Raw genomic sequence first — 18,923 nt, 5'->3', positions numbered from 1 at the left:
AATAAATAAATATGCAATAAATATTGAAAACATGAGATAAAGAGTCCTTGAAAGTGAGTTAATAGGTTGTGGGAAGAGTTTAGTGATGGGGCAAGTGAAGCTGTATGAAGTTACCCCTCAGGTTCAAGAACCTGATGGCTGAGGGGTAGTAACTGTTCCTGAACCTGGTGGTGTGAGTCCTGAGGCCCAATGTTTTGATGGTTGAAGCAAGCATAGAAGGCATTGAGCGCACCTGGGAGCAAAGGCTTGTTGTCACCTATGTCACTTGACTTAACTTTACAAGAGGTGATAGTATTCAAGCCCTGCCACAGCTGTCGAGCATCCTTCGTTGATTCAAGTTTAGTCTGGAATTGCCATTTCACCCATGAGAATCTTTTCCTTAGATCTGTACCTTACTTGTTTGCTGGACCTGAATGTCTCTGATCTGGTCCTTAACAGTTTGTGCAACTCTTGGTTCATCCAGGGCATCTAGATGGGGGAGACCCTGAAAGATTTTGTGGGATTACACTCATCTATGACTGATTTATAAAGTCTGTGACAACCATAGTGCATTTATTCCGACCCTCTGTTGAGTCCTTAAATAAGGCCAGTCCACCAACTCAAATCAATCCCATAATTGCTCCTCTGCCTCTCACAACCACTTCTTTATTGTCCTTATCTCTGAAACTTTGCTCTTTAACCTGCCCGTACGCAGGTAGGAGAAGGTCAGCCAAGTGATCAGATTTCCCAAAATGTGGTCTGGAATGAAACGATAGGCATTCTTTATTGTAGTATAGCAGTGGTCTGGTGTGTTGGGGGTTATATGCTGATGGGAACTGGGCAGAGATTTCTTAAAACAAGCCTTACTGAAGTCCCCGACTGATTTGAAATGCGTTGGGATGGGCTGTTTCTCATCTGTTGATGGCAGCAAGCAGTATCTCAAGTGCCTGATTAGAGTCAGTTGCTGGTGGTATATAAACGGTGGTCAGACTCATGGAAGAGAACTCTCCTGGTAAATAGAATGGCTGGCACTTGATCGTTAGGTGTTCCAGGTTGGGAGAGCATTAGTACAACAAAACTGCCATTTTGGAGCACTACAGAGAGTTCATTGTGAAACAAACAACCCCACCTTTTGCCTTTTCTGAATCAGCAGTTTGGTCTATCTGGTGTATTGAGAAGCCTTCAGGTCTAATCACCAAATCTGATATGCCCAGAGTAAGCCACGTCTCGGTAAAAGGAAAACACAACAATTCCCCATTTCCCTCCAACACAGCAATCTTGTTCTCCAATGACTGCACATTTTTTTAACAAGATGCTGTGTAGAAGGGGGTCTTACTCCAGTGTGGTTCAGGCCAGCTTGGAGACCCACCCCCCTAACCCTCACCATGGTGATGAACCTGGTAGTTTGAGAGTTAAGTCTGCCAAGTCCACAGAAGATCGTGAAATCTGTAGTTCATTAAGCCAGTTCTAAAGTACATTGCTTAAAGGGAAATTATGTGCTGCAGATTGCAGTGAGAGTAATTCAAAAGAGGTATATTTAGAAGTTTTGTAATCATTCTGCAGAATGTCGCTGAGGTTCATTGGCAACATCTTGCATGAATGTGATCCTTGAAATTGGGAGTTACCAGTACTCACCAGTCTATCCATTGGCAAGCTGACTGATCCAACTGGCTTCTCCTCAGTTCCGTACGGCTTCCCACGTTTTCTTCCATCATCTTCCACTGAACGTTTGGCCACAGATTTGAGGTTACCACACCCTTGAAGAACCTGGCAAAGAAACAATTACAATTAGATACGCAGGCAAATAGTTTGGCAACATTGGGCATGATGTACTTACAAAACAATGGAGAGCAAACTCTCCCACAATTCCGAGCACTATGGAAAACACCCTATGATAACTACTCGAGTTAGGTGTAGCACAGAGTGGGCAAGAGGCCAGAGAAGTAAAAACCTCATTTTCCAAGGCTGGAGAATATTACTTGACTCCAAATGCAACTCAATATTAACCTATTGCAAAGATATGAAAAAGATTGGACAGAAGATGAGCTGTGTTCACCAATTTTGTCTGCAGACTTGACTTTCATGTAAATGCTTGCACTTTGATGTCTCTCCGCATCTTGCAAAGAGGCCCTTCAGCCCATTGGGTCCATGCTGACCAGGATGCCCAGCCAACTTAGTTTGGCACATATCTTGGGCTGAAAGCCTATTCTTGTGCTGCAGTGTTCTATGTCTCATCTGCCAACATGTTGGTAGGGATTTTGAAACAAAGATGGGAATTTTAAAAACAAGAGAATATCTCCAGATGCTGCAAATACAAGCAACACACACAAAATGCTGGAGGAACTCAGCAGACGAGGCAGCATCTATAGAAAAGAACAAACCTTTGATGCTTTGGGCCTTGACCTTTCATCAGGACTGGAAAGCCTCTGGAATACCTGGGAGTTTTAAAATCCTGGGCATGTGGATCGGTCAGTTCTGGGGGTGATGGGTGATTGGATTGGACTGGAGTTGGGGATATGAGTTATGGTGGTCAAGTTTACAGGCAGTGAAGGTATTTGTTCCAAACACACTGACATGCAAGCTTTAGAGATGGAAGCTAATCTTCCTCCTGGAAACACTAGATCCCAGAGAAGGACCTTAGCAACACCAGTCAGATTCTCCATTTTCTCACGCTTTCTTTCTCTGGTTCATCTTTTAGTCTGGTCTGAACTAATTATACAAATCTTTGGAGATGCTGTGATGACTTTATTCAGATATCTGAAGTTCGTTCCATGATTCTGTTGTATTCTCTCCCCAGCCTTCACCCTAAGCCCATCTCCCCTTTGCCACTTCCTCAACTTGTTCTAGGGGCTGATAGATCTGCACTTTTCTTGCAATCCTGGTCCACCCTCGATCTCCCTGAAATTACGATGTTCCTTTCAGATCCTAGCTGAGGGACACTGGTGTAAAAGAGATTCCATCAAAGAGGCAATTCATTGTTAATGGTGCAGGAGAGCTAACTGCAAACGCGCTGTGGCAAAGTGAGGTGATGGATAATGTGTCTGGAAACGGCTACATCAATCACTTAAAGTTTAACAAGACAATCTATCTGATGACCTGCAGAAGCAGCACCAAGGGGAAGCATGGAACATAAAGCAGATAGGTATACCCTTTTCCTCTGCAGCAGGAATGTCTAAAACAAAAGGTTTGCAGTGATTCAGTTGTTAGGGTGTACTCTGGAGTTATATATAACAAACATTAATTTTAACAGCAACAGTCCTCAAACCTGAATGTGGATTGTAGACTGAGCTTAAGATGGAGCTCAGAACAATGGTGTTCTTGGAGCTGCAGACTGGGGGTCGATTGCAAACCAAGAAACACCCCATTGACCTGAGATGTCAGCATATGCATGAATGCAGCTCAGAGACAGCGGTGATTCACATTCAGTCTAGGGTGCCTGGAGTGCCGGTGTGAAGACCTGGGTGCTTGAAAATTTTAGGCAATTTAAAGGAAGCATTGTGGATATATTGTAACTATAGAATTGTCCTGCTGCTAACTTTGATCTTTAGCATATAAAAATGTCAAGTAATATTGGGTCAGGGAGCCTCTCCTGCAAGTGCCTCCAGTGATGCCTACTTATTGTGCTGAATAAATCTGTCCATATCTCCAGCCTCTCTGGTGACTTTGATCACAGTCACAGCACCAGTAAGTTTACAGGGATTCTGAGGATGGCTGAAGTCTGGAACACACTGGTTGAGGAGGCTGCGGAGCCATAGACTCTGGGTACGTTTAGGAATTGCCAAGGCACAGAAAGCTATGGGTCAAGTGGCGGTAAATGGGATTAGTACTGATGGTATTCAAGGGCAGTCTGGACATGGCAGGTCAAAAGCCCTGTTCGTTCTATATGAAGTAAACTTTCACCAAGAAGCAGTAAGGTCAGGTCAGGGGAACATAACGAAAATGAAGACAAACATCTAAATCTGAGCATTACCATTTTACGTAATACTACCAATTGAACTGCTAACCTGGTAGATAAAACGGACCTCCAGTACTATGAATCAATGGAAGCCAAAGTCAATATGAATCCCTTGAGTACTTCTGACCAGGAATAAGACAGCATACTAATCTTATCTACAGACAGCACTGCCCACATTTTGACAGTCATTTTACCAACAACAGCAGTAACTTACATTCATACTGCACCCTTAATGTAGAAATAGGCAAGGTACTTTATAGGAGCATTATCGGAGTAAATGAGATCCATAAACACTTGGCAATGTAAAATAAAGCTCCAGAAATCTGGGATTTAGGGAGGCATTAAAGGAAGCAACAGTGCTGGAGAAGCGAAGGATTAGAGGGCAGGGCGAGGAGATAGTGGAATGGCTGCCAACTGAAGTCCATGCCTATACTGGAGGAACAAAGTCAGTCCACAACTTGAAACCACTGCCTTTGTTCTCCTCATTGTTTTATATCTCAACTTGTGACTCATTGTTTAAGGTGGGATTTTCAGTAGAAACCATGGGTCGCTTGAGATGGGAGATCAGCAAATGTGTTCTCTGATGATCCAGTGTAATTTCAGGGCAGTGTAAATAAAGAGAATAAGGTACATTGAGCCCCATAAGTAGAATATAAAAACAAAAGAAGTCCTGAATAACACTCTATGTGCTGTTAAGTGTTGTTACCAATCTTGTATGATAACTGACTTCTAGTATCTGAAGGGAGGACTGGTCAGGCATATCACTAACTTTCCAATAAAGCAAGACAGGCTATGGGTGTCGGTCTGGGAGACCCCAGGGCAGATCCAAATCCTCACAGGGAACAGATGGTGACAACACTTCATGGGAAACTGGGAAGACACAAAGCTCCTGGATCCAGGGAAAGAGATGGCCCTTGGTGTCAACGCAGACATCAGGGACCATCGAATCTGACATGGGCTCAGAGTACAGACTGTTGGAAACATGCAGTCTGGCCTGATTTTATTATAAATGGACTATTTACAGGGGGAGATTGGGTGGAAGGGTTAAGATTTATTTTTGATTTACAGGTGGCCCCCCCGATTTTCAAACATTTGCTTTTCGCTGTTACGAAAGACCTACATTAGTACCTGTTTTCGATAACCAAAGAGGATTTTCGCTTTTATGAAAAAAAGATGCTCGCTTTATACGTGTGTTTACCTGGAGAAAGACTACCATGACGGTGAAGCTTTGTGCGGGCAGTTGAGTGCATGCACGTACGTGCTGATATTTTTTTCTCCAAATCGATTTTGGCTTGCTGTCTTCCCAATTTTGATAAGTGAAACTACACTGTACATATACTATTTCTACTTTATATAGCTTGTCTTTATCATATAATGCTTGCTTTTACTATATGTTTGTGTTATTTTAGGTTTTAGGTGTTATTTGCTTTGATTAGGTAGGTTATTTTTTTGGGTCTGGGAATGCTCAAAAATTTCTCCCGTATAAATTAATGGTAATTGCTTTTTCGCTTTATGACATTTCGGCTTACAAATGGTTTCATAGGAACGCTCTACCTTCAGGTAGTGGGTGAAGCCTGTATATCGAAGGGGTACCCATTAGATAACTTGCTACTCAAGTTCTATCATTGTGGTTCATAAGGTTGAACTAACTTAAGATTGGATCAACAACTCTTCTCCAACTCACCAAGCTTCATAATTCTTGACAAAAGTGAAGGAGGACATTCAGCCAATCTAATCTCTGCCACTTCACAGAACAATCCCAGTGGTCTCCCTTGTAACCTATTCTTCCAACATTTTCATAAACTCCCCCTAGTTTCTACCCACTCACTTACATGCTAGGGGTAATTTACTGTGGCCTATTAACCTACCAACCAATGTGCCTTTGGGGTGTGGGAGGGAACTGGAACACCCAGAGGAAATCTACAACACAGTGAGAACGTGCAAGCTCCACACAGACGTGCCAGTGATCAGGATTAAACCTGGGTCAGTGAAGTTCCACCTGCTGAGTTCCAATCATCACCCAATTCCAATTGTGGTTCCCAAATCAAAATGCAGTAGTCCAGAACTTGGTGTTCCTGTGTTTTAATTCCATCACATGTAACAGCCACCAGCTGGTATAATGGGAGCTTGATGCCAGTTCAGTGTCAGCTACTGCTCTATGATGCCCAACACTGCCCAAATTTATCAGTCAGGGAATCATCATTCATCACACTTGGCAAAAGGAAAAAATCATATTCACTCTATCTCCTTACCTTTGAAGAAATATGAGCTCTATTATCTTGCATGGTCTGTATTGCTTCGGAGATCTTCAGATAAATTGTATCAACCAACGACTCCATGTTTGATGGGCCATTAAACTTGTCAGCCACCTGAAGCATAGAATCTAGGAACACAATGCAGAACAGAGGGTCAGCGCTGAAATTTCCCCCACCATCCGCTCAGCAGCCATTCTACCATGCAATTTTTGGGTCTGGACATCCCTCCTTGCACCCCTCTAGTAGGGAGGAGAGCGAATATGTGGCAATCTACATTAGGGGATTGGCAGTGGAGAGGGTCAGCAGCTTTAAGTTTCTGAGTGTTAACATAGTGAATTGCCAGTCCTGAACCCAAGCTTTCGGAAAGCACGCCAGCATGTTTACTTTATTAGGAGGTTAAGGAGGTTCAGCTTGTCATTGAAAACTGTAACAAATTTCCACTGGTGTACTACTGAAAGTATCCTGACTGGTTGCATCATGGTCTTGTATGGTAATTTGTAAATGCAGGAATGTAAGAAGCTGCAGAGTTTAGTGGACTCTAGCCAATACATCATGGGCACATCCCTCCCCACCATCAGTAGCATCTACAGCAGGCACTGCCTCAAGAAGGCAATACCTATCAACAAAGATCCTCACCATCTGGGGCCTGTCATCTTTTCACAATCTAACAGCAGGCTGAGGTACAGAAGTCTGAAGTCACAACACCACTGGGTTCAAGAACAGCTACTTCACTTCAATCTTTCAATTCTGAACCAACAGCAAAACCCCTAATCACTACAGTTTAGTCACACTAGACTAAAATGGATATTTTTATTTGTTCAATTTGTGTTCTTTCATGTAAAATTGTGCGTCATTTATGTTTTTCTTGTGATTGCTGCTTGTTTGATGCTAGGTGCCAGGGACGCTGCTATAAGTAAGATTTTCATTGCACCTCTGCATGTATGTACTTGTGCAGATGACAATAAACTGGACTTTGACTTTAAATACCCTGAATGATCTGGCTTCTATAGCCATCCAAGGAAAAGAATTCCAGAGATTTACCAACCTCTGATAAGTCCCTATGCAGACAGTTTTAAACAACTGGAAATTACATCCCCTTGTTTATAAATTTCTCCCACCAGTAGAAACTTTTCAACATCTATACTTTCAAGTTCCATCAGGATCTTAGATGTTTCAATAAGATCACCCTTTATTCCCCTAAACAATAAAGAATTTAGATTTAATTTCTTTATCCACTTGTGGTGTGTCAACCCTCTCTTCCCAGGAATTCAGCTTCAATGATAAACCAAACAATCAAGAAAATTCCCAGATGATTCAAGATACACAGAAGGTTAAGATGGATGAAGAAAAGGAATTAGGAATCTACTTTACCCAATGTTATGACTCTTACCAATGAGGTTCCTCCACTCACTGTCCAGATCAGCCTGGTTGGCCAGGCAGCCCTTGAGGATGTTGAGACAGTAATTGTTGCAGGGTTTCACACTGGGCATGCTCCGGCAGTGGGGACAGTACATCAACCTCATCATCGCTCGCACACACTCAGGGCTTGGGGGTACCTGTCAGCAGACAGAAGTTGAATGTGAGATGGTGTGGAAGGAGAGGAGGGCATATAACAATATAATCAACTTTAAATAATTCTGATAAATATCACCCATCACCCAAAACAGATGTATCTGTTAGGAGTCAAAGTGCCACTTCCTTGGAGATTGGCCATGCTATTCAATAAAGGGCTGGCCATGTTCAGACAGACAGACATACTTTATTGATCCCGAGGGAAATTGGGTTTCGTTACAGTCACACCAAGCAAGAACAGTGTAGAAATATAGCAATATAAAACCATAAATAAGTGTAACCCTTACCCAACAGGCTGGTATATGTCTAGGGGAAAAAGGAGATCCAGCCACTCACCAACCCACCTCCCGTACACGCAGGTGCTGTGAGAATCGAGTTAATGCCTAGCGCCCGCCAACAGTATCAAACCCACAACAAATACCGTTATGAAATAAACTTTAAAGAGTTTACTAAAATTAAACAAATAGTAGGCAATACAATATTTATATATATATATACAAGGAAAAAACAAAAGGCGCCGACTTATCAAAGTTCAGTCTGTTTAGTGCACTCGTTGGAGCTCAATCAACGAACCAATCGACCCATCCGGCCGTCGCACCTGGGACCACCCCGGTGGTCTTACGAGCAGTCCAGCACACGTCCACCTTCCTCAGCGTCTTCCTCGGCCTCCTCCAAAAAACCCGCGAAAACCCCTCCCCCAAGTTCCCAGCATCACAAGACACAATGACATTCCCCATTGATTAACAAATGAAGACAATTACCATATCAGCCATTCTAAAGTGAAACAACGGCGAGAGAAACACTTATCCGACAAAGAAACATTCCTACTTGTAACAAACCAACGAGGCCATTTTGAGTAACATACCCAGGACATTGTACATAAGTAAATTATGACAAGTGGAAATAAGTCCAGGACCAGCCTATTGGCTCAGGGTGTCTGACACTCTGAGGGAGGAGTTGTAAAGTTTGATGGCCACAGGCAGGAATGACTTCCTATGACGCTCGGTGTTGCATCTCGGTGGAATGAGTCTCTGGCTGAATGTACTCCTGTGCCTAACAAGTACATTATGGAGTGGATGGGAGACATTGTCCAAGATGGCATGCAACTTGGAAAGCATCCTCTTTTCAGACAGCACCGTCAGAGTCCAGTTCCACCCCCACAACATCACTGGCCTTACAAATGAGTTTGTTGATTCTGTTGGTGTCTGCTACCCTCAGCCTGCTGCCCAGCACACAACAGCAAACATGATAGCACTGGTCACCACAGACTCGTAGAACATCCTCAGCATCATCCGGCAGATGTTAAAGGACCTCAGTCTCCTCAGGAATTAGAGACGGCTCTGACCCTTCTTGTAGACAGCCTCAGTGTTCTTTGACCAGTCCCGTTTATTGTCAATTCGTATCCCCAGGTATTTGTAATCCTCCACCATGTCCACACTGACCCCTTGGATGGAAACAGGGGTCACTGGTGCCTTAGCCCTCCTCAGGTCCACCACCAGCTCCTTAGTCTTTCCCACATTAAGCTGCAGATGATTCTGCTCGCACCATGTGACAAAGTTTCCCACCGTAGCCCTGTACTCCGCTTCATCTCCCTTGCTGATGTACCCTATGGCAGAGTCATCAGAAAACTTCTGAAGATGGCAAGACTGTGTCATATTTGAAGTCCGAGGTGTAGATGGTGAAGAGAAAGAGAGACAGGACAGTCCCCTGTGGAGCCCCAGTGCTGCTGACCACTCTGTCTGACACACTGTGTTGCAAGCGCACGTACTGTGGTCTGCCAGTCAGGTAATTAATAATCCATGACACCAGGGAAGCATCCACCTGCATCACTGTATGCTTCAAAATGTCAGCATTTCAAGAATGGAAGATATTGTATGTTCATGGGGTAGATGTAACACATTGAGATCAGAATCCATCGGTCAGGTAGACAACACTGAGATTGAGATTATGTGTATTACCCACAGCTCACTTCCTCCTATCCAACCTAAAACCACTCTCAGCAAGTTACTTTTGCTCATACCCCAACTTGATGAATTGTGCCCAGTATGCGCAAAACTAACTTGTTGACACTGCTTTAAGTTGGACAGGAGGAAGTGAAGTCTGTTCTGTGCTACATTCCAATGTCAGATGATAAGTGGAGTATTTATGGGAGGCTTACAGCTAGCGTTGCAGTCAAGCACTCAGTATATGCAGAATGGCCTTATTTTAGGTCACCATCTCCGTCTGTCTGCCTCTGGTCTCCTCCACTGCCAAAATAAAGCTAAGCGTAATTTGAAGAAAAAGCACCACAAATTCGGCTTGCGCTGTCTAAAACCTGGTGGTATGAACAGTGAATTCTCCAGCTTCCAGTAACATCTTCCTCTCTGTCCCTTTATCCATTTTCTCTCTCCTCCAGATCCACCTGGCCCCCATTGCCCTCTCCCTTTCCCCTCCCTGACCCTCTCCATATGTTCTTCACACACATTCCTTCCACGGGGTTCCCCTCCCCACCTTCCTCCCTTGATCCCATGTTTCACCTTCCAGTTTTATCAGATCCCACCATCTTTGACCCTCTGCCGCTTCCATCTATCACCTCCCAGCTTCCGATACCATTTCATTCTCTGCTCTCCCAGCTATCTAGCAATCCCCTCATCTGGACAGAAAGGTGAAGGAAGGTGGAAGGGGCAGCTGGAAACCACTCTTCCCTCTTCACCTGATCTACCTAGCCATTGCTAACTCTTACTCCATCTTGTACTGGCTACTTCCCCTCGATCTTTCAGTCCATTCGAAGGGTCTTGAGCAGAAACATAAGACTGACAATTTTCTTCCATAGTTGCTGCCTGACCTGCTGAGATCTTCAGTGTTTTTGGTGTGTTGTTCCATGACCCTACTGGTAGAGAGCAAAAACAAAACCTGTGTCTAGCGAGAAGCATGCAAATGGAAACTGGATTCACAGAAATCATGAGCAGAGTTATTGGAACGAGGGATACTCTTTTGCCAAATGCACTTAGACTCCAGCAAGGTACAAGAAACTTCTGTGCTGTGAAAATAAAACAATTCTTGTTGAAGTGCAGGGAAAGATTAAGAGGAAGGCTTTAGGCAAGTGGCTGGGTGTCTTCTGTAGAGTATACATTCCATATTTAAGATGTCAATCAAAGATACATTCAGCAGCCTGTAAGTAAATATAGGATATAGATTTCTGTTTTTCCACCAGGTATATTTGTTCTAGTTCTTGCCTATTTATTTGTGCAAATTCCTGAAACCAATTTTCTCCTGCAGTATCTACTCTTTACCCTCTTCCATCAACTGATGTCACCTGTCAAACAATCAGGACTTGACATGTGAATCACTCAAGAGGCTGGGGAAGTGATATGTCAAACGCCTGTGGATTCTGCTGCTCCTATTCCCCTTCTCCTGAATGCACTGTTCTAAAGTGCTCCTATCCCCCTTCTCCTGAATGCACTGTTCTAAAGTGCTCCTATCCCCCTTCTCCTGAATGCACTGTTCTAAAGTGCTCCTATCCCCCTTCTCCTGAATGCACTGTTCTAAAGTGCTCCTATCCCCCTTCTCCTGAATGCACTGTTCTAAAGTGCTCCTATCCCCCTTCTCCTGAATGCACTGTTCTAAAGTGCTCCTATCCCCCTTCTCCTGAATGCACTGTTCTAAAGTGCTCCTATCCCCCTTCTCCTGAATGCACTGTTCTAAAGTGCTCCTATCCCCCTTCTCCTGAATGCACTGTTCTAAAGTGCTCCTATCCCCCTTCTCCTGAATGCACTGTTCTAAAGTGCTCCTATCCCCCTTCTCCTGAATGCACTGTTCTAAAGTGCTCCTATCCCCCTTCTCCTGAATGCACTGTTCTAAAGTGGGCCAAGGTTCCACAATTAGCTTCCACTATCAAGCTACACTTTTTAAATAGCTTTGCCCAATTCGGCCACCTCCTTTCATTTGCTGAATGTCTCTACGTACAAGAGCCATGCCTAATTTTGTCTATCAAAGCCCAGTATGATCATAGCAAGAAAATTGTGCCAATCCTCTGTAATAACCAACCTGGAAATGTTTAGGATCCAACCAGCATGATCACTCAGCATGGCTACCCTTCCTCACCTTCTGCTCTGGCCCTTGGCAAGGAGCCATGATTTGAATAAAATATTCCTATTAGTTTCTATACGTCTGGTTATTCTTATGCTATAAGGATCTTTCGTTGGATTAATCAACTAATTAGATCAAATCCCAAAACTAGCCCTTGGCAATATATTATGTCAACAAAATTCCAAATGGATAGAGCAATAAAATAATTGACACCCTCTTGATTTCTAGGGAATTTTCATGTTCCTCTCAATTAAGTCATGACGTTGTTCATGACTCTTCACTCCTTGACGATTTGAAAAAAGGTTGATGTGATTAATCTAATTAGTGGACAGCGTAAATCAGATTCTCCTCTGAAAATATTCCTTAAACTCAGTAGCATTATTTTTTTTAATTCTAAAATGTACTCTGTTGGTAAAGTTTGCAGGTAAATGCATGGTTCCTTCAGACTGTATGCTGCCATGTTGCATGTGCATACATTTTCAAGATGAGTTCCATGACCAAACAGTACCAGGAGGTTTTGCAGGAGTTTCAATACAGCAGTGGGAAGTTCTTAAGCTGTTGCCTTCCAAGCAAGCCTTTGTGATGGCTGGGTTGAGATTTAGTGCATGGTTCTGCACCTTATGATGAGTCAGGTCATGATAGCCCTTTGTGATAGATGACCAACAAGCATCCTTCACTCACTGGATAATCCTCCAGCAGCAGATAGTCTGACTGTATGGAGAGCACCTCGATGAACCTTGATAAAGGCCACCATGTCCCCTTCCAGAACTTCTTGGCAACATGAGTCCCAGAAAGGGATGGATGATGATGTCATCCTCAGCACATGGTGACGCTGAGACTTTGCTGCGCACAATCTCTCCACCAGCCAAGCAAAACCTTGGAGCTTGTTTGAAACCTCTGATGATGAGGCATTCAGCCAAGTTACCTTAGAGCCTGCTTGGAGAACCATTCCAGAGGATTCACCATCTCCTTTCTACACAGGGACTCAAGGGCATTCCGTGCAGACTCCTGCCTGCCTGTTTCTTAGTTTTCTACACAAAATTTAGCACTGACATTATGTTCCAGTTAAATGGAACTTTCTGCAGCAGAGATTCATATCGTCCTTTGGACAGAGAAAGCCTTGTAACTCAGCACCACTGTTACACTCCAGGTATCACTTTCCAAGTGGCAAAATAAAACCAAGATACTGGAAGAGCTCAGGAGCTCGGTCAGCATTTGTGGAGGGAATTGGATGTTCTGTATTTCAAGCTGTGACCTTTCATCTGGGTTGATAGAGGAGAAGTAGCCAGCATAAAAATGAAGGACAATGCAAGAGTTAGTGAGTGATAGGCGGATTCAGTGACAGGCAGGTGGAGAGGACAGAAGCCCCCCCTATCTCCCTCATTTTATTCCATCCTCAATCTTCCTCTTCTATCAGACTTCATCTTCAGTCCTTTGTTGCCTCTGCACTGCAGCTTCTGTCACTATTTCTATTCTTCCCTCCTCCATCGGCCTATCAACCCTCTTTGCCTGTACTTACCTATCAGCTGCCAGTTCCTGCTCTAACTTTAACATCTACTTTTTATACTGCCCATCTTTCCTCTATCTTTCAGTCCAGATGAAGGGTCTTGACCCAAAACATTGACAGTCAATATCCCTCTGCAGATGTTGCCTGACTTACTGAGTTTCCCTAAGATCTTGTATGTTGCTCTAGGTCTCAGCATCTAGATTGCAGACTTCAGGAGAGGGAAACCAGAGGTTCATGAGCCAGTCCTCATTGGAGGGTCAGAGACAGAGAGGGTCACCAACTTTAAATTCCTGGGTGTTACTGTTTCAGAGGATGCAACTGAACCCAGCACGTAAATACAATTGCAAAGAAAGCATGGCAGCACCTCTACTTCCTTAGTAATCTGCAGAGATTTGGCATGTCATCAAAAACTTTGACAAACATCTAGATGTGTAGTGGAGAGTGCATTGACTGGCTGAATCATGGCCTAGGATGGAAACGCCACTGCCTGTGAACAGAAAATCCCACAAAATGTAGTGGATTCCGCCCAGTCCATCATGGGTCAAGCCCTCCCAACTTTTGAGCACATCTAAACGAAGCATTGTCATAGGGAAGTAGCATCCATCACCAGAGATCCCCACCATCCAGGACATGCTCTTATTTCGCTGTTGCCATCAGGTAGAAGGTACAGCACCAGAGTCAAGAACAATTACTACCGCTCAATCATCAGGCTCTTGAACAGAAAAGGATAACTACACCCACTTGACCATCCACCACAACCAGTGATCTCAATTTAAGGACTCTTTATCTTGTTATTTCATGTTCTCGATATTTATTGCTATTTAGTTATATTTGCATTTGCACAGTTTGTTGTCTTCTGCACTCAGATTGATCTTTCATTGATCCTGTTACAGTTATTATTCTATAGGTTTCCTGAGTATGCCTACAAGAAAATGAATCAGGATTTTATATGGTGACAGATTTGTACTTTGATAATAAAATTTACTTCGAACTTTGCAGTCTCTTTTGTTTCCATTCTCTCAGTGGCCGATGTAGCGTATCAAGACCGGCAATGCTTGGCTTCACTCTGCCCTCTGTTGGACAGCAATAGCTATTGCATCCATCCGCCTTCACAGGGTTAATGAACTAGCAGTAAGAGGCAGCCACAAACATGATATTCTATTGTTTATTACAAACGGGGACATTCAGATGTTGTTAAACAAAGCCACCAATCAGTCTACCCTAACTGTCACTTCAGTCGCATCCCATTTGAATCCTAAATGCCTTCTGAAATTGCCTGGCAAGCCGTTCAGTTGCCGGTGTCTTACTGCCACCTTCTAAGGGCAGTTGGGAAAGGGCAACAAGTGCTGGCCTTGCAAGCCATGCCCAGAACCTGAGAAAAGTAAATAAACAGTTATCTTTGTCACGGAAATCTAGATGAGAGGATAGCCTCCCACAGGGCCAATAGTCTTTTATCAGTTCTGAGCTGGAATAGTAGGCAGTAGCTTTGCCAGTCCCACAGCAGGTCTCACATGCAGAACCTAGACTAAGACTTCAGGGACTGCTGCAGTTTCACAGGTGTCATCTTTAAAATAAGGTTTCTAGACCAAGGCCCATCTGTGTTCTCTAATGGGTGTAAAGTTTCCTATGTGTCCACAGGGAGTGCCACACACAAATTCAACAACGTGTTACCAAGATGTGGTGACAAGGAAGAATGAGAACTCCAGTAAAGCAGTAAAGGTTAAGTGAGGATTTAAACAACGGTTCATAAAAATACAGCCTTGTTGCAAACTGTTTAAGAATAATTCAGTGTTTATATTGAATAAATAAATGGAAATGGCAACCAGTACCAAAGGTTTCCTATCTAGCAAACACAGATTGAAAAAATAGAGATGGTATGTTGAAAAATATTACTAAGGGGTGAGTGCAGTCCTCCCCTTCTTCCCTGTGAAGCCTGTGGTGTTATTTCTATTAGTTGGTCCAAGAGCACTTGCAGACATTGGAATCACACTGACAAAGGGTTACAGCTGGTAGAGCTGCTGCCTCACCGTTCCAGAGACCCAAGTCCAGTCCCAATCTCCAACGCTACCTGAGTAGAGTCTGGATGTTCTCCTCATGCCTGAGCATTCCTCCAGTTTGCCCCCTCATCTCAAAGCTGTGAAGGTTGGTGGCTTAATAGGCTACTATAAGTTACCCCTAATGTGTAGGTGGGTGGTGGAATGTGCGGAGGGGAGGGGTTGAGGGGAACGTGGAGCGAATTAAGATAGGATTAGCGGGATTAGTTTAAATGGGTGCTTGTTGGCTGGTGGTGAGCTATTCGGCCACAGCACCTGCTTCCTTGCAGTCTAACTCCTCCCACAGTGAGAGTTTATTAGATTTGCTGACAGGTTGTTGCGGTTCAGAACAGTCAGAGATGGTGCCTTTGAGTTGACACATTAAACTGAGACCTCAGCTGCTGTCCGTGTGGGCATGAAATATCCAATATCATTATTTCTTATGATTTCCAGCAGCAGAACTCTCCTCGATGTCTAATGCATATCCTCCAAACAATGTCAAAGTCACCTCATTCCCATTGATGGGAAATCCAGTGCACAACTTGGTAAGTGTGTTTCCTCAACCACAAAGGAGGGCAAAGGCAGCTAGTTTAAAATTTCCCAAGACCACAAGGGGTGATATAAAGATGCAATCTATTCCATCGTCCAGCAGGCACAGCTGATGTCTGTCTGAAGTGTAGTCATTGCTATAACGTAGCAAATTCGTACTGGCAACAAATCACTCATTGCATCAAGATAATGACCGTTTCACCTGCACTGAAGAGAGAGGAATATTACTCAGAATAGAGGCACCTCATTCTTCAAGTGAGGCCATGGAATCTTGTCCATCCACTTAGACAGCCAAGGAGGCCCTGAGTTTCAAAATTAATTTAAGGAATCACCTTCAGCTAAGCTTCTTTTCTCATTGAAGCAGAGACCATGAGATCAAGTTCCCCAACTAGGACTTCAGCTCTCAAAGTGACAGGCTTGCCAATTGAACCAAGCTGATATCTTAGAAGGAATATAAATCTGTAAGGCTTAAAGCTTAATAAATTCTTTCATCCCTTCTGCTCCAACACTTTTCCAATATTAGAAAGATGTGAGGAAAGCAAGGCAGAGGTGGGTTGAGATACAACTAACTAATCAGCAGACAGCTGCTTTCCAGTTGTAATGATGCAACCTGACAGTTCAGTAACAGGAGTTCCTTTGTTAGACGGGCAAGCAGAGGTTTTATCTCCATTTCCAGGCAGTTTCTCAACAGGAGCTGGGAGGATTTTTTCAGTATACAATGCTTCAGGGGGAAAGTCTGCCGTGATAACACCTTATAATTAAAATCTGCCTTTGCTTGCAGGTGCACAGCGCTGACTGCCAAATGGTTCTTATCACTCTATACTGTTGAAATGATGAACAAAAGGTGAGCTAATGACAGAATATCTTGGATGCCTTTGATTACAAATGCCAACACATAACCTTTCTTTTAAAAAAAATTCAACCAAAGGCCTAATTATTAAAGCTTTGTGAGTGAAAGTGCAGGTTTTATTTAAATTCTTGGGATTCTGGAAGTAAGCATCCTATCCCACATGCACGTTGCGTATGAACTTGGGTGATTTGCTTCTTCTAACAGTGATCATTGAGTATGATCATGCACCCCATATTCAGCAGACTCTTAAACTCAATGCAGACTGTGACCTGATGCTGACCTCAAGTGTACCTACCAACCTACAGAAGATATAAAAAAAAAGGAGCAGCCTGAAAGCATATACCACCAAGCCGAAGGACAGCTTCTACCATACTACTTTAAAACTAATGAATGGACCTTTTGAATGATAAGATGGACTCTTGACCTCACAATCTACCTCACACTGGTCCTTCTTCCTTACCATTGGCCTCTGCTGCACTCTTTGGAGCTGTCACATGAAATTTTGCATTCTGTTATTGCTTTCCCCAATGACTTTGAACAGAAAATCCTACAAACGGTAGTGGATTCGGCCCAGTAAATCACAGGCAAAGCCCTCGCAGCCATTGAGCACACTACATGAAACACTGTTGTAGGAAAGCAGCATCCATCATCAGAGATCCTCACCACCCAGGCCTTGCTCTCTTCTCGCTGCTGTCATCAGGTAGAAGGTACAAGAGCCTCAGGACTTAGGCCACCAGGTTTAAGAACAGTTACTACCCCTCAATAATCAGGCTCTTGAATAGAAGAGGATAACTACAGTCAGTTGCCCATCATTGAAATATTCCTACAACCAATGATTTAATTTTAAGTACTCTTTATCTCATTATCTCATGTACTCATTATCTATTGTATTTATTTATATTTGTTGTATTCTGCACTCTGATCTTTAATTGATCCTGTTATAGTTACTATTCTACACATTTATTGAGTCAGCCCAGAAGATGAATCTCGGGGTAATATATCGTGACGTGGATGTACTTTGATAATAAAATTTACTTTGTTTTTACTTTGAACTTTGTATTTCTTTTGATGTATTGATATGGAGAAGTAGTTGTCTGGATGGCACACAGAACCAAGTTTCTCACTACACCTTGCCACATGTGACAATGATAAAACCATTACTTTATAATAATACATCAATGTCAGACCCTCTGGCTATCCAGAGATGAACACAAGAAATTTGGACCGACAATCAAGAAAAAAAAACAGATGTTCGAAATCTGAAATAAAACTACTTGCTGGAAACACTCAGCAAGTCAGAATCTGTGAAAGAGATACTGTTAACTTTTCAGGTCTGTGAGCCTTCTAAATAAGTAATTTAATATAATTCTGATGATGCATCCAGGTTCTGAAACTTTAACTCTTTGTCTTTCCACAGTTGCCACATTACCTGCTGAGTGTTTCCAGCATTTCCAGTTTTGATGTTATGCTGCCTTAAAAACTGGCTCGTTCAAACCAGGAACCTTTCAATCTGGACACTCAGATTAGAAGACTCCTACCTGTTTTGCCTCTCTGGTTTCTAAAAACAGAATATTAGTGTGAATTCTACCTTCGTGCACCTTCAATGGCACTTGTAGGGACCACAGGAGACCTGTGCAGTGGTGAATCCAAGATGGCTATAGGGATTTCAAGAAGCTTACTTTTGAACAGAACCCATACATTACCTAAAATAGGACTGTTTTAAACCTTTTAGCAAGACTAAAGATCGATATTTTAGTATTTCATATCTGCTCCTGGAAGATTAGTTGTTAACTCCAGAAAATTCAGGGCCCCCTGAAGTACATCAAGCTACTGCCAGGGTATCACATCCAGCACAATAGTCAGAACCTGGATAAAAACTGAGGAAGCCCTAATGATGTAGCAGCAAAATGAGTTACCTGGCTTCAGAGCAATGGCAGTACGCAGGTGACCACTCATTATTACAGTATTTCAATAATGGGCTCCACTAAGCTTATCCGATCTGACGGCCACTGATATACTGAGAGGGCTGATGGCAGCTCCTGTAATACTGGAAATTCCTCCTGTGGATTGTCACAGCCCAAGTAATGAATGAAAACTTGACTGCATCTCTGACTCATCAGAAGCAAGCTCCAGGGAGCCCAGTCACAAGGACAGC

At 43.2% G+C, this 18,923-nt stretch overlaps 1 protein-coding gene across 1 annotated transcript in view; it reads right to left on the bottom strand.

The window, feature by feature from the left end:
- Window positions 1-18,923, bottom strand: part of gpc1b (glypican 1b) — a 201,080-nt gene that overhangs the window by 24,452 nt on the left and 157,705 nt on the right. The window contains exons 4-6 of the mRNA XM_059950446.1: window positions 7,580-7,745; window positions 6,187-6,317; window positions 1,615-1,746 (exon numbers count right to left, since the gene is read on the bottom strand). Of these exons, the coding sequence (XP_059806429.1) occupies window positions 1,615-1,746; window positions 6,187-6,317; window positions 7,580-7,745 (429 nt within the window). The remainder of the gene's footprint in view (window positions 1-1,614; window positions 1,747-6,186; window positions 6,318-7,579; window positions 7,746-18,923) is intronic.

This window comes from Hypanus sabinus, chromosome 2 (assembly GCF_030144855.1).
Source record: "Hypanus sabinus isolate sHypSab1 chromosome 2, sHypSab1.hap1, whole genome shotgun sequence".
NCBI classification, from domain to species: Eukaryota; Metazoa; Chordata; class Chondrichthyes; order Myliobatiformes; family Dasyatidae; genus Hypanus; species Hypanus sabinus.
The sequence above is the reverse complement of the archived record's forward strand: the minus strand, read 5'-3'. Positions and strand labels throughout refer to the sequence as shown.